The 15,756-nt window shown below is 43.5% G+C and overlaps 1 protein-coding gene across 5 annotated transcripts in view; it reads right to left on the bottom strand.

Moving 5' to 3' along the window:
- CFAP91 (cilia and flagella associated protein 91) overlaps positions 1 to 15,756 on the bottom strand; it is a 130,102-nt gene that overhangs the window by 66,343 nt on the left and 48,003 nt on the right. For all 5 annotated transcript variants that reach the window (XM_075000566.1, XM_075000568.1, XM_075000567.1 and 2 more), the window contains 2 exons: positions 13,667 to 13,815; positions 11,355 to 11,446 (listed from right to left, as the gene is read on the bottom strand). In XM_075000566.1, coding sequence (XP_074856667.1) covers positions 11,355 to 11,446; positions 13,667 to 13,815 — 241 coding nt within the window. The remainder of the gene's footprint in view (positions 1 to 11,354; positions 11,447 to 13,666; positions 13,816 to 15,756) is intronic.

Genomic DNA, 15,756 nt, shown 5'->3' with positions numbered 1-15,756 from the left:
TTTGGAGAAGTGGGGCTTCTTAGAGGAGCCCTGACCTTGGCTGGCATAGTCGTTCTGGGAAGCCCAAGATAGAAATGTGAGGAAGGCTGGGGTTTTAATGGTTTTTCAAGGGGTGTTGGCCTATGTCTATCCAGTGATTTGAAAGTTGTCCATGAGTCCTTAATACTGTAAGGTCTGAAATCTTTAAGTCAAAAGGAAGGTCCTGAATCCCATTCTGGACTTTCGCTGGGAGTCCCAAGCTTTGCAGCCATGAGCTGTATGCTATATGTCAACGGCCTTAGCAGTTGTTCTTTTTCCAGAATCTGCAAAGTCCAAAGCCATCTGGAGGGAGATTCTAGCTACAACCCTGCCTTCCTCCAGGATCACCACAAATTCCAAAGAGGGTCTGGCAGCCTGGATGAGCACCTGCTGCAGCTGACCCGGCACTCAGGAATGAGTGGGTGGGGACTGTGCTTTCATAACATTTAAGTCCCATTCAGCTTCAAAAGTATCTGGTCTTGAAGGTAGGTCCAAGTCTTCCTCCAGCACCTCTCTGACAGGAGTCCACTAACACTGGCTTCAATGGCCTGGCCCGCAAGGTCAAAGTCAATACTGCCAGGGCTGGCTTGCCAGTCCTCAGGTGTCCTGACGCAGAATGCACGGGGTGACTATCTGACCCATTTTTGGAGGGACAGTCCCATAGTTGGGATGCCAAAAAGGTGTCCCTACTTGTTTTAGAAAAGGGACTAATTGTCCCGTATATTCTGCCAGCAGCTGTGCAGTTGCTGGCTGGACAGCACAGAGCCCACAGGTTCGCCTACTTTCCCCTTCCCTGGGGCTCAGGGAAAGTGGGAGAGAAGAGCTACAGCTGCCCTGTCCCTGCCACTGAGGCTCAGGGAAGGCAGAAGGCAGGCAGGGGGAGCGCCGTGGCTGCTCCATCCCTGCCGCTTCCTCAGGGCTCAGGGAAGGCAGGAAGAAGCGCTGTGGTTGCCCCATCCCTGTCGCTGAGGCCTGGGGAAGATTGGGGGGGGAAGCACCGCGGCTGCCTGGCCACTGCTTCTGAGGCTCGGAGAAGGCGGGGGGTGAAGCGCCGTGGCTGCCCTGTCCCTGCCATTTCCTCGGGGCTCCCAGGAGTGCTGGGGGCTGCAGCAGCCCGGGGCTTGGGGAGGGCAGATGTTGCCGCCTCCTTCCTGGCTTCCCGGGGCTTGGAGGAGGGGGGAGGAGCCACCCTCGCCCCCATATCTCTCTGTCCCGTATTTGGGACAGGGATATATGGTTGCCCTAAGGATGCAACATGCTGGAGCCCTGCTTGATTTTCTTTGGCGTGTAGTCCCAGTCTACTTTTTTTGGGTTCTGTGCAGGACCAGGGTTTGTGAGTGGTGCCACACTGATGATCCAGTCTTGTGCACTGGGGAGTGGTGGTGAGCTTCTTATGTGCATCTTTCCTCTGGCAATGAGATGGGTGCTCTGTGAAGCAAGGCAGCCGGTGCTGACTCTTGTGACGGGCCTGAAAGCAGACTCCATCAAATGGAGTTTTAACAAGTGGTTTCTCTCTTCTGTTGTCTTTGGGTGAAAGCCCCTGCAAACGCTGCACTGGTCTTGTAAATGGCCCTTTCCTGAGCACTTTACACAAGTGACATGTGGATCCCTATGAGCATGCGCTTGCTGCACAACCCAAACTGCTTAAACCCCTGGGGCCACTGCATGCCCTGGCAATGTGGGTGGGGGGAAGAAATTTAATCAGGGGGTAGAAACCCCCCAACTGAAACTTATTATTAATTACAGAAACAACAACAACTACTACTACTGCTAAAGTATGAACTATGTACACTGGAAACACTAGGAATCACTGCAAAACAAGAGATCAGTTGCTCTAGTGACTGTCACTGCTGGTAAGGAACTGAGCAGGCAGCAGGCTGGCAGGGACAGCACCATGAGGATGCCTTTCCCAGAGGAAACCTTCCAAAGATTGAGCATGCAGCACAGGCACACATCTATGGGAATGGACATGAACAACCACTCGAAGAACCGCAGTTACTGAACAGGGTGAGTGACCATTTCTTTTTCCTCAAGTAGTGTTGCTATGGTACTCCACTGTAGGTGGCTAAGGGGAACTGCTTGATGAAGAACAGAGGAATTCAGAGTTGAATTCCGTACTGAAGAAAATATAGCCAATGCAAACGCATTATCAGAAGCAGAGTTGGGAGTTAATGCATCTTGCTCACCAAAGATACATTTAGAGGTCCCAGTCACAGATCTAAGAATTTCAATAACACACATTTTTTCAGAAAGGATGTTGAAGCAGAAATTGACCTCGTGGAATGAGATCTTACGTCTGAGAGCACTTGCAGATTGCCAGATTAATACCAACAACTGGTGCAGTCAGATAGAAACTTGGAAAGTCTTTGGACAGTGATTATAGACCCTTTTGATTGCTGTGCTATCAAGACAAATAATTTGAAGACATTCTAAAGGATACAGTTTTGCAAAAGTAGAAGGCCAAAGTTCTCTTGACACTGAGTGGGTGTAACAAAACACTTCTTCCTTAGCCAGGTGAGATACAGGGTACAAAAAGAGGAGGTGAACAGAATAATTGATTGATTAATATGGAACTCTAATGATATTTTTGATTAAAAACATGGGATGCAGTTGTATAATGTGACTTTAACTGTGAGATATATTGTGAAAGGTATGTCTTAAGTGCCCCTATTTTCCAACTTACCGAGCTGATGTGATGGTTATAAGAAATGGTGTTTTCATCAATAAATGGAGGAATAAGCAGGAGATCAATTCAAACAGTGATCTTGCAAAGCATTCGAAGAACGAGTCTAAGGCCTCAAACCAGAGTAGAATATTTGACTAGTGGAAAGAGATCTCCAAGTCCCCTGAAGAACCTCATTGTCAGTAAGTGAGCAAATATGGAACTCCAATAGGGAATGGAAAGCCATGACGGCTATCAGGTGAACCATAATGGAAGTCAGCAACAGAGAGGAGTCTTTCAGTTCTAGGATGTAGGCACTACATCTGACAGTGACAAGATTAATGGTGAAAAGAGTTTGAGGTCACGCCTTCAGACAAATCTTTTCCATTTTTCCAAGGAAGTATAGCACACAGACTGTTTTCTGCAAAATAATAGCAGTCTTTTTATTGTCCCTGAAAAAGCTTAGAAGTGAAGAACTCCAAGAGCAGGGTGAAGAAACTTCATGCCTCCCTGGGAGAAAAGATGAGGTGTGGTCTTGGAGGGTGATTGCTGAACAAATGCCCAAATGTATAAGGTAAGGAGACAGTCCGAACTATTGACGTAACTGTCACTTTAGCCTTTTTTATTAAGAGCAAACTTTGGATATTAAAGGAGTCAAAGTGAAAGCATACAGAAAACCTGAAGACCATTGAAGATGAAAAGTATCCCAAGAATTAGTGACCCAGCTCACCACTGGAATAGAGCTAAGGACATTTCTTGTTTCTGGACATGGCAAACAGGGTTGTCTGAGAGGTACGCCATGGCCACAATGGCTACGTCTACACGTGAAGCCTACATCGAAATAGCTTATTTCAATGTAGCGACATAACGTCTACACGTCCTCCAGGGCTGGCAACGTCGATGTTCAACATTGACGTTGCGCAGCACCACATCGAAATAGGCGCTGCGAGGGAACGTCTACATGCCACAGTAGCACACATCGAAATAAGGGTGCCAGGCACAGCTGCAGACAGGATCACAGGGCAGACTCAACAGCAAGCCGCTCCCTTAAAGGGCCCCTCCCAGACACAGTTGCACTAAACAACACAAGATCCACAGAGCCGACAACTGGTTGCAGACCCTGTGCCTGCAGCATGGATCCCCAGCTGCCGCAGCAGCAGCCAGAAGCCCTGGGCTAAGGGCTGCTGCCCACAGTGACCATAGAGCCCCGTAGGGGCTGGAGAGAGAGCGTGTCTCAACCCCTCAGCTGATGGCCGCCATGGCGGACCCCGCTATTTCGAAGTTGCGGCACGCGCAATGACTACATGGTCCCTACTTCGACGTTGAACGTCGAAGTAGGGCACTATCCCCATCTCCTGATGAGGATAGCGACTTCGACGTCTCGCCGCCTAACGTCAAAGTTAACTTCGAAATAGCGCCCGACGCATGTAGCCGTGACGGGCGCTATTTCGAAGTTAGTGCCGCTACTTCGAAGTAGCGTGCACATGTAGACATGGCTAATATGTGATGAAATATGATGAAGTCTATTCCCAACTCACAGTCTTGAGAGGAGTGCCTTCTGTGTGTATCCATGGTCACTGTCTGAGCTCCCACAAGATAAGCTACTGTGATGATTTGATTGCACATGGACCGATTCCAAAACATGTTAGCTTTCGAGCAAAAAGAGGAGGATTTAGCCTGTCCTTGTTGGTTGATACAGACCATGCATGGCATTTCATCATGGATTTTGTATTGGTCCCTGATCAATGGTAGAAACTGGATACTCCTGAGGGAATTCTGCACCAAAATATTATATAATATTTCTGCATATAATATTTTTAAATTCTGCAAATTCTGCATATTATCAAAATAAAACTATATAATCACACCATTTTCAATTATTTACTGACAAGTATTTTCAAATAAATTACCAAAAAATTGAAGGTGAGGTGATTATGTTGTTTTTTTGACAATTTAAAATATTAATTCTAACAGAACTGAACTTTGTAGAATTTTTAAAATTTTTGGTACAAAACTGCCTTGAGAGTGCAAGGGGTCTGTGTGGTGCAATTTGGAGGAAGTGTTTGCAACCAAGGGAAGTAGGAATGCTCTCCCAGTAACATAAAGCTCCTGGGGAGAGGGAAGGAACTAAAGATGAGATAAATACATAAAAATGTTTGAAAAACATTTTTAATTACTATATTTAAAATTACTACTGACTACCCACTGAAAACAACCATAATAAACTAACTACTATCTAAGATAAAGAAAGATACAGCTAAGGTAAAATTCAGCATGGACAACTGGTAAGTCTCCACATCAGGCTGAGGTGGCTGAGAAGGAATTGGAGATGGTTTACTTGCACATGTCCCTATGTGAAATATAGGACATCTGGTACTATTGCTTGGAGTTGAGAGTTTGATGGCAATCCATCAGAACTATGCAGCACAAATGTTCAAAATAACATTAAGTGGACTGAACACCCATTTAAAAGATATACTGCATTATGGTAACAAAAATAGGTCATAATTAAAAATATATATACCTACAATTAAGTGGTTATTGTGCTACAGAATAACTCAGAGCTTGTAGCCCCATGAGAGGTACAGCACTAAAAGGCTTGGAAGTCCTCTCCCCTTCCCCTGATGCTGCCTCCCACAGTCTCCCACTGAAATCTCCCATCATGGGTTTCTCTCTCCCAGAGAGTGACTTGACATCCCATCAAATCATTGGGCCCAGCTGCCCCTCTCCATCTCAGAGATGCCCAGGCCACATGGCACCTGTTTTATTCTTAATTGATGCCTGTAGGATCCCCTTCTTCCCCCACTCTGCACTCCTGGCCTAACTAGCCCTCCCATTCCCCAGGCCAGGGCCAGATTAACAAAAGGGCTGCTGCCCAATGGTTCAAATACCCATTCCCAAAAAAATGCTAAAACTTGATGGAAATCACTTATCTGGAAATCTAACTCCAAATGAAAATTCAAATAAACAGGATCTATGACAAAGTTTTTCCCGTTTTTCATTTACCATGCATCAATTTGTAAAGTAACATAGGATTTGTTTTTAAAAATTATTGATCAGTTTCAGATAGCTCCAAAACTTCTAAAGAACTACATTGTAAAAAGAATTATTTCCCTTCTAAACCACTAACATGTATGCAAAGTGTAATAGTAACAGAGGTAGCTGTGTTAGTCTGTTTCCAGATTTTATCTATCGCCTTCAAACTTACTCTTGCTTTCGCTATTCTAGTCGCTATTTCCTTCTTACAGTCTAGATCGTACGTTATGTTGCTCCCCAGATATGTGAACTTCTCTACATTTTCTAGTTCAATATCATCCACACTGATCTTCCTTCCTATTTCCTTATCTCCAAATACGATTGTTTTTGTTTTATCGATGTTCATAATCAGTCCGTACCGCTTCCCTTCTTCATTTAACACCCACACCGTTTTCGCTAGCTTCTCCTCATCTTCCTCAATGATAACTATATCATCCGCAAACCTCAACTTGTTAATTCTTTTCCCATGCACAGATATCCCTTCTACCTCTCCCTTGATCTTGTCCATCGCTCTCTCCAGATGTGTGATGAAGATACTTGGCGATACTGGATCTCCTTGTCTCGTAGCTCTACTTATTTTAAACCAACTTCCCAACTCCGCGCATGTTCTCACCGCTGCCTCTGCATTATCGTTGATATCTTTCAACAACCATATTAGTCTGCTATCCACTCCGTATGACCAACACTGCCCAAGTCACTTTCTGATCTATACTGTCAAATGCCTTTTGAAAAATCGACGAAGCAAGTGTATACGTTTTTGTTCTTTTGTCGAGCTTTCTCCGCTATCAGTCTTAGTGCCAATATCTGCTGTATGGTACTTCTATCTTTTCTGAACCCTGCTTGCTCATCTGCTATATGTTCTTCTATCTGCGATCTTAATCACTCAGTCAGTATTGTCATCAGCACTTTACCTAGATGACTCGTTAGGGCAATCGTTCTGTAGTTCTTGCACTCCAATATACTTCCTTTCTTTGGTATTGTCGCTAGCACAGATCTTGTCCATTCCTTAGGTGCCTTCCCTTCTTTCCATGCTATATTACATAGTCGGTGTATTTCCTGAATCATGCTTTCTCCACCATATTTGATCATCTCTCCTGTGATCTTATCATTTCCAGGGCTCTTGTTGTTCTTTAGTCATTTCACTGCTTTTTCTACTTCCTCCTTTGAAATATCAGTCTCATTCTCAATGCTCGGGGGAGATATCTCTTTCAGTTCTTCAATCAGTCTCTCTGAGACACTCGGGTCCAACTGTGCTTTGTATAGATCAGTGCAATATCTCATCTATCGCTGCACAATCTTTTCCCTGTTCATGAGCACTTCTTTGTTCTCATCTTTGATCGCCATCTGCTTCCATTGCCATTTCCTATTAACATTCCTAATTGTCTTATATGCCTCCCTTATCCTTTCTGGCTGCTTTCCTTACCTCATTGCATTTCATCCTATATTGCTGTTCTGCCATCTCAGAAACATCTCTTCTGATCTTCAACGCTCTTTTCTCTTGAACCAATTTCAGTGTCTTCTGGGTAATCCTCTTCTTATTGATCTCTTCTTCTGGAACAGTCTGCTCAATTGCCTCTTCTATAGTGATGGCTATCCCTGAGACTCTCTTATCTAGGTCTTTCTCTGTGTTGATATTCTTAATCTTCTCTTCGAGTGCTGTTCTGTATGCATTCCCTGTTTCTTCCTCACATAGCCTTGCCACATCTCTTCTTTTCTTAAACTGTGTCTTACATTTTCTTTTGAGTTTTATCTTGATGTTTGCTAGACTGGTCTGAGTCTATATCCGGTCCTTGGAAAGTTTGGCACTTCTGTACTGATGTTATCCATCATCTTCTTATCAAAATCATATCTATCATGTTCTTGGACTTCCTGTCATTCGATCGCCATGTCCACTTCCTACAGTCCTTTTGTTGGAATCTCATGTTGCAAATCACCATCTCATGCTCTGTGGCAAACTCTAACAGTTTCTCACCTCGTTCATTTCTTTCTCCATATCCAAACCTTCCCATGACTCTCTCTCAACCTTCGTTATCTGTTCCAACCTTCGCGTTCCAATCAACACATCTTTCTTTGGTATCTCCTCCACCGTCTTTGTCAAGTCATTATAAAATAGGTCAATCTCTTCCTCCGTACTGTCCGATGTGGGTGCATACACTTGAATGACTGAGATGTTGAATGGTTTTGCTTCAAACTGCGCGACCATCATTCTTGCACTCACTGGTTTGTATCCTAATAATGTTCTTTTAGCTGTTTAGCTGTTTTGCTGAGAAGGAATCCAACTCCTGCTTCATGCTTTGTTTCATTTCCTGATCAAAAGACTTTGCAACCACATATCTCCCCTGATCCTGTCCAACGCATCTCTGCCAGTCCAAGTATATCACATTGGTATCTCTCCACTTCCTTCCGAAGCAGCTCTAATTTTCCAGTTGTGCACAGTGTTTGGACGTCCCATGTTCCAATGGATAGCATATGTGTTAGCTGTGATTTTCTTTCGGTAGCCAACTTATCGACCCAACCCCGATCGCTCGATGGGTATCGCGGACCTTGTTTATCTGGGCGAGGTCCAAGCCGGCATCTTTTAACATTTGGTTGTACTGGCATCAGATTTCATTCGTATTTTTGTTTGATGGTCAGCGCATTGACACAGATCTGACCAACCCAGCTCCTTCATCCAGGCTTGGGACTGGCATGGAGCTCTGTCGCTTCATGGCAGAGTTAAGCAGAAATTACTTATCCTGTAATTCTGCTGTTCTGAAGATAATCATTATGCAGGATTCTCGCTCTTGAATCTTGACTTCATCATATAAGACCAGCAAACTGCCACTAATGCCTACGATTGTTTCAACTCTAGTGGCAGCAATAGCAGGATAAATTATGAGCTAGCCCCCCCTATTGGCAGGTACACTTCCAGTTAGTTCCTTCTTGACTGTGTTTGGAGGAGTTTTCACAAGAGCTGTACCATATGAAGTATTGTGCCAGCTCTTCTTTGAGACCCCAGTGCATTCTTTCCTGGGTCCAACCTATGGCCTTCTGCTCCTGCCTTCTGGTCAGGTCCTATGTGGTTTATACCAAATTCTGAAGTCCTTTGACACTTTTATTCTGCAGCCTTTCAGAGGTGTTTTATATTCCGTACTTCACTACTTGCTTTAGCATACATCACAATTAGTATTTTGGTGCCTAGATGACTGCTAGTGACACTCTAAAGTCCGCGCTCCCCATACTTCTAGCCCCAATTCATATTGAAATTTTCCTATCCTTTCATTGTGTGCAGCCCTCACTGAATGCTCCCATTCTGCTCTGTCCTTTTTGATTTACGTGGATCAGAACTGAACACGATATATCAGATTAGGGCATATCATTGAGCTATTTAAGTGAGGTTAAATCTTGTTATGAGTGAAAAGAGGCAACAATGACTGTTCCCTCTAGTGCTTCCCACACATGGATGGAATGGATTTTATATGCACTAATATGAAAGTGATGTGTGACACATTCAAAATTCATATGCTGGGGTGGGACTGAGGAGTTAGGAAGGGGGCTCAGGGCTCGGGCAGAGGGTCAGGGTGGGGAGTCATGGCTTTGGCTGGGAGTGCGGGCTGTGTGGTAGGACCAGGGATGAGGGACTCAGAGTTGGGGCAGAATGGGGTGGTGCTGTGGGCTTGGACTGAGACTGTGAGCGCTGCGCTAGGGCCAGGGATGAAAGGTTTGTGGAGCAGGTCTAGGCTAGGCTGGGTCAAGGCTAGGAGAGCATTGCCCATCCCCTGGTCATGGCAGGTCCCTTGAATGCCTGCGCAGTACTTGATAGGTTGCTGTACAGCTGTTCAGCTTACAGGGAAGTTAGCAACAATATGCATCCTACTATTTTGCTTGTTTTTTGCTTCTGCTAAATATGGAGCACAGGTTTTCAATTAGTTATTTACAGTTGTTTCCTAGGTGCTTCACTGTTGTTGTTCACAATACACAAGCCAAAAAGAACTTAGCCTGATTCTTAAATCCTAGAATGTGTTTGTAGCTAGCAAATATTTATATTTTTAATCAGTGAACTATGAGCACATTTGCTCTGGAGTCAGACAGGGACATGGAACTATTAATATGCTATTTTTATATTTGCTTTCCAAAGTCAACACACGCTTTATGGGGAGTGTGTCTGCAATCTTCTCAACAGGCCAGCCAAGAGAAGTCTCCTGATCAAGAAATGTTATTTTACCCTGATCATCATCATCATGATACAGGGGCTTTCTAATGTCCTTCCAGTCTCTGAATTATGGAGTTAAAATATTCAGATTTGCTTAAAATAATGACCTCTCTACAATAGCATAAGACTTTACACTGCAAACATGATGTTGCAAAATTAATCATAAGACATTATATCTGTCCCTTGTTCTGGATAAATTAGAAAGAAACAGACATAAGCTTCCTTGTACAATTTCCATGTGCATAAATTAGCTACATATTAGGGATTCCTATTGTCAGTGGAAAAATTGTAATATCTACCATATATTTTAGAGCGTATTTGTCTATTCAATCAAGAATTCCTCCTAAACAATAAGAGCTAGGACCACCAAATCTGGTATACAGCTTCCTTATAGGATAACTTCAAGCAACATAAGCATTTGCTTGTGCTAGGAAAACTGGATGTGCCAGGAATGGGATTGCTCCTCAAAAAAACAAACAGAAAAGAGAGAATCACCAAAGCAAGTACAGTCCTCTAAACTGCCATAAATAGGCAAGTGTTGAAAGGGATTGAACCAAGATGAGCCAGAAAAATAGGGTGAACCTGGAATAGGACTGGTTCTCAATAAACCTTATAGAAAAGAGATAAAATGGAGAAATTTGTAGTAGTGTTCTGTTTTGGCATAGCTAAATCAATGCCTGCGGTATAGAAACTAGAAGAAAATGTTATTGGAAATCAAACTGACTATAGCAAATAAGAGTTTATAGGATGAGGGAAAAAATGCACTGGATGGAATTCCCATTTTAAAAAAAGTACAACAACATTAAACAGACAAATTTTAACAATCTCTTTTTTTAAGAAATACAAAATAAAAATTAAAGTATTGTATTTTCAAAAAATGTTTTTATTAAGTTAAATAAGGCATGTAAATTTTTCCTTTTCTATTTTCAAAGAAAAAACCCACAAATCTTAACTGAGTTAATGACTCAAGCAATGCTGGTTAAATCTGATACTAGTAATTCAGACTACACAAGAATGGCACTGAATAGATTATACTTTTCAAAGAACAATGGACTACATCAGACAGGTGCTGCTCCACCGATTTTAATGGAGTTACAGCTGCTTCCACTAGGGTTGTATTTGGGCCATTATGCCAAAAAAGGTTAAAGCACATAAACTGTGCAGTCTTTTGAGCTCAGAAAAGAACCTGGGTTTCAGGACCCTCCCACCTCGCCAAATTTCAGAACACAGACTCTGGCCTGGGCCTACAGAACTAGACTGCCATTTTCAGTCTCGCAGTTTGAGCCCTGCAAGCCAAAGTCAATTGGCCTGTGCTCTGACAGTAGCTGCCATATGTCTGTTTACTGTGTAGACATATCCTCAGACTCTACAGAAATTCCTGGAAGATGAACCTTTCAGACACTAAATCACAGTTCAAGGAGAAAGTAAAGCTACTGGACTCCTTACCTTTCTCCTTGACGGAGATTTTCTGTACTTCTGGTATCAGGAAACCATAAACCAGCTCTGCTACAATCTCTTCCGACTGCAGATGAGTTCGACTACAGAACAAATATGGACAGTGAAATTAACACTTATTACCTTACTTCCCACTGCACCAATATACCACCAACTCTCTCCTCTTAACTATTTTGAAGTGAATTTAATGCTGCTGAAAGTAATTGTCAGCCAAGGAAAGTGAAGCTCTCAGTACAGTAAACCCTTGAAACACATGGCTTCAAGTTGCATGTAACTCACTTTAATATGTATCTGCTCTGTGCCCCTTCCCCCAGCGGTGTGGCTGTCAGGCTGACAGCTGTGCCACTGGAGAAAGGCAGGGAGCAGCAGCCAGGAAGCTGACCAGCGCTGGTGGGACAGTCAGTTTCCCAGTCCCACAAGTGGAGGGGAGCTGGTAGCCAAGCGGCAGCCTGGTTTCTGGCTGCCCTGTGCTCGTGGAATCTGGAAATTCCTGGGTCCCACAAGCAGCGGGGAGACGGGAACCAGGCTCTACCCCCTGTTTCCAGGCTCCCCACCACTCTGAGATCCAGGATACTGACCAGCCTTGGTGGGCTGATCTGTTTCCCAGCTCCTGCAAGCTCCTTGGATTCTGTGGGTATTTTAAGAGCTAGTCAGTCATTGTTAAAAAGGAATATTGGTGAAGAAACTACTTTAAATAAAGACTACAACTTGTTGTGTTAGGTCTTGGCCATCAGAAAGCGTATTTTTGTTTGTAATACTCCTAGCTTTATCATTTATACCAGAAATCACTTCTCTCTTTTCGACTAAATAAGCTTGTTCTATTTTTCTTTTTTACCTACACAAACCCAATGCTTTGATTGGAGCAATTGTTCACTCAGTCAAGATAACATCCGCTGGTTTTATCTCTTTAAAGCAGCAGCCAACTAAATGTCTTTTAGTTTTCCAGAAGAATTTTTGAATAGACACAACAGAGAGAGAGTTTTAGGAAAATCTGGCTCTGTGTGTGTGTGTTTTTAGTGGGGGTTGGGGGTCACTCTGAAACCAGCAGAAGGATCTGACCTGCATGTTTGTTTGTTTGGCTGCTGTTGTCTGGACTGTGTGCCACAGCATTACACTATTTAAGATACCCAGAAATGCAGGGAAGGAAGTGACACAACTTCTGACTGATTTCAGTTGAACTCCAAAATGTCAAAACAGCACTGGTTTTGTACTCCTATAATGATCTGCTGGAGTGTGTGGGTTCTACACTGGAGAGACTCTTCTACAGCGAGAGGATCACTCAGTCTATCTATTTAGTCTTTAAGTCTTCGCTTGAATCTGACAATTTCTTCCCTTTCAAAATTTCATTTTTGGCTAGTCCTAGTGCCAATTGCACACCACAGCTCAGATCAGGGTTCTTCACTGCTGGTTTACTAACCAGTCCAGAGGCTGAATGCTTATGGGGTGCCCTAACAGAATGTTAAAGAACTTGGGGAAACTCATGTGGCTACCCAATGCACTGTCGCTTTGCCATGAAGATAGGTTCTGTGTCACTCTCACTTAAAGGCTAAACTCCATAAAAAGTCAGCAAGTTTGAACTGGAGGTGTGACATGTCCTAAAACATAGTCACTTCTGAAGCACAACTGAGGTTTTTCAGAAACATGGTGAAATCAGGTCAGACCTACCCCTGGAGCAGCCACTATGGTTGACTTCATTAAAATTGGCAACTTCTTTAAAAAAACATCTTCTTTTGCTTCTGAATGAAAGGTGAGTTCATTTCAGGAGGTTCCTGTGTCTGCTATATTTCCTGCAAATCCTATCTGCTCTAAAACCCTGACACTTAGAGGACATGACAGCTTCTAAGTTAAAGGACAGCCGTATATTAGCTGCTTTCTAAGGCTGGTGTTTTCAAAAGGTGCATAAGGAAGTTAGGTGGACAGCTTCCACTGAATCTCAACAAGACATGAATGTCTAAACTCCCTCAAGTACCTTTGAAAAAACTCACTGTAAAGGATTTGTGGGGGAAATTCAGAAACTCTAATCTTGTGGTCAGGGCACATCAGCACAGCTACCAGGAATACGTCATTCCCTGTCACACCTGAGCTTCACCAGCAACCACCTTGTATGTGTATTTTTAGGAGGAGTTGTTACACAACTGACCGAGTCTCTCTGCTGGATAAAAACTGTAGCATTTCGACATAGTGTTATGAATTGTATTGCCCCACCCTTGGTGCCAGCCCTAGACTATAAACTCAGCTAGCCAGCCAGGGTCTGAATAGTGCAAAGCAGCATCTAACTGTACTTTGTTCACTCCAGGACATACCGGCTTTCCATTTCATAAGCAATGTCATTGATTTCCACAGCCATCTTCTGAATCTCTTCTCTGGCTTGTTCCTCAGCTGTGCTCTCCATGCTGTTCAGGATAACATCTTCCAGATAAGAATCAACAGTACTCTGGTGCACCTTCACCACCTGAAACAAGCATCAACATGCCTTTCTCACTCAAGATACAAAATGTTCATTGCTGACTAGTGCTCGCTTGCTGGGACCATCTGCGGAGACAAAGACTATGGTGTGTCAGCTGAGATTCATCACTTTATATGGGTAGCTGAAGGCAACTTAATTTAGAAGGCATGTTCAGTGTATGAGAACTTGTCATAGGGTACATCTACACCACACCTGAAGTATGCTTTCCAGCTCAGCTAGATTCACACACGCTAGCTCTGCTCAGGTTAGCATGCTAAAAATAGCAATGTAGGGGTAGCACAGGCAGTGGCTCAGGCTGGCCACCTAACTACAAACCAGACCCCCAGGATAAATCCAGGCAGCTGGTCCAAACCACTGCCAAATTGTGAAGCTGTCATTTTTAGCACACTAATTTGAGCGTGCTTCCAGCTGCAGTATAACAATTACTTCTCTAATGACCTTTTCCCAGGAATTAGTTGTATAGAAACAAGCACAGAAAATGTTGCATGACAAAGGCAAAATTCTGATCTTTCACATTTGTGGACACACTTGCAGCAGATAATACCTGTCTGCATCAGGGTAGTTTAGATGTCATTGGAACTATCATGGCATCAATAAGTTAATTTTCTTGTAATCATTCGAATTCTGAAGCACTATACTTCATCAAAGCAATGAAGAACAGAAGCAGAATGAAAACACTGGATTTCTTTTTATGCATTTAATCCAGGGGTACCCAGATTTTGATATTTCCCAGCACTTGGTGGTGGTCGGCAGAGAGATGCTTTATGTTGGCTTTCATCATTCTGAGCTCACTGGAAAGAGTGACCTTAAGTGAGTGACAAGGAAACTCAGGGAGAAAAGGAACAAGGGCACCTTTTTTTCTCACATTCTCTTCCAGTATCTGTGCAACAATCCTGGGGGTTTGCCCCTCTTAAGAGAGAGAGTCTAAACCTTTCTTTCTACTGGTGTGTATGCCAGAATCTGGAGGACCCAACTCCTCAAGGGGAGTCTGATATCCACCCCAATTCATGCCCCTTTCATGTGAGCTGGACTCTGGAGGACTTATTCTTCTAGGGCAGTCTGAAGCCCTCTCCTTGACTTCTATCATATGAACAAGGATATGTGGAATTCCTGAACTCCCAGGTAGGGAGCTGGAAAAGGCATACTGGTGGCACACACCAAAAATACATCACTGACACAGAGAAGAGTTGAGCAGTGGCATTTCTGAAGCATAGCTTGGGTTCTCTGACGTGAATGGAGCAAGTCACTCATCTCAAAGCTATTGCTTCTGGTTCCGTTCGTTTGCCTGGGCTGCTCACATTCACAGCTGAGACCACCTCACTGAGATGAATGGGCCACTTCATACCCTTGGATTCTCCTGTGCTTCAGATGGAAGTGTAGAGCACCATCCCTCCATTCTCCCAGTCCTTACTAAAAAGTCCCCCTTTTGCCACTGTAATGGCCCACCAAGTAAACTAAAGTTAACATCTAGACCAGCTGTCTATTGCAGCTTGACTCTAAGTGCTCTAAAATTCACATTGTTACTCAGAATGCCTTCAGATTTGGTGTCCATCATCTAAATCCAAAGAAGAGACATAATAATCCTTTTCTGGTGAAGGGCCATGTATTATATTATGCCAGATACTGGCCACAGTCTTTGTTCAAAATCTTTAACATGAGCTAACACAAAGCAGGCCCCAAAACTTTCATCCTAAGTAAACAAGGCATAGCCCAGATACACAAACAAAGGCTTGGTTTACTAACTCTCCATTAAACAAGACCTGGTGCAGTATAAACATTGGGTGTGAAAGCAGTAATTGGGGTTTATCTTGAATTATAGCCTTATAACTCATTTAAGAGGGGCCTGGAAGTCTGCTCTCCAGTTGAGAAAGACATGACAAGCCTTCTTCAGCCTATTTCAGGAAAAGGTCTAATTGCCAGCTTGAG

Source organism: Carettochelys insculpta, chromosome 1 (assembly GCF_033958435.1).
Source record: "Carettochelys insculpta isolate YL-2023 chromosome 1, ASM3395843v1, whole genome shotgun sequence".
NCBI lineage: Eukaryota > Metazoa > Chordata > Testudines > Carettochelyidae > Carettochelys > Carettochelys insculpta.
This window is presented reverse-complemented; position numbering and strand designations above follow the sequence as displayed.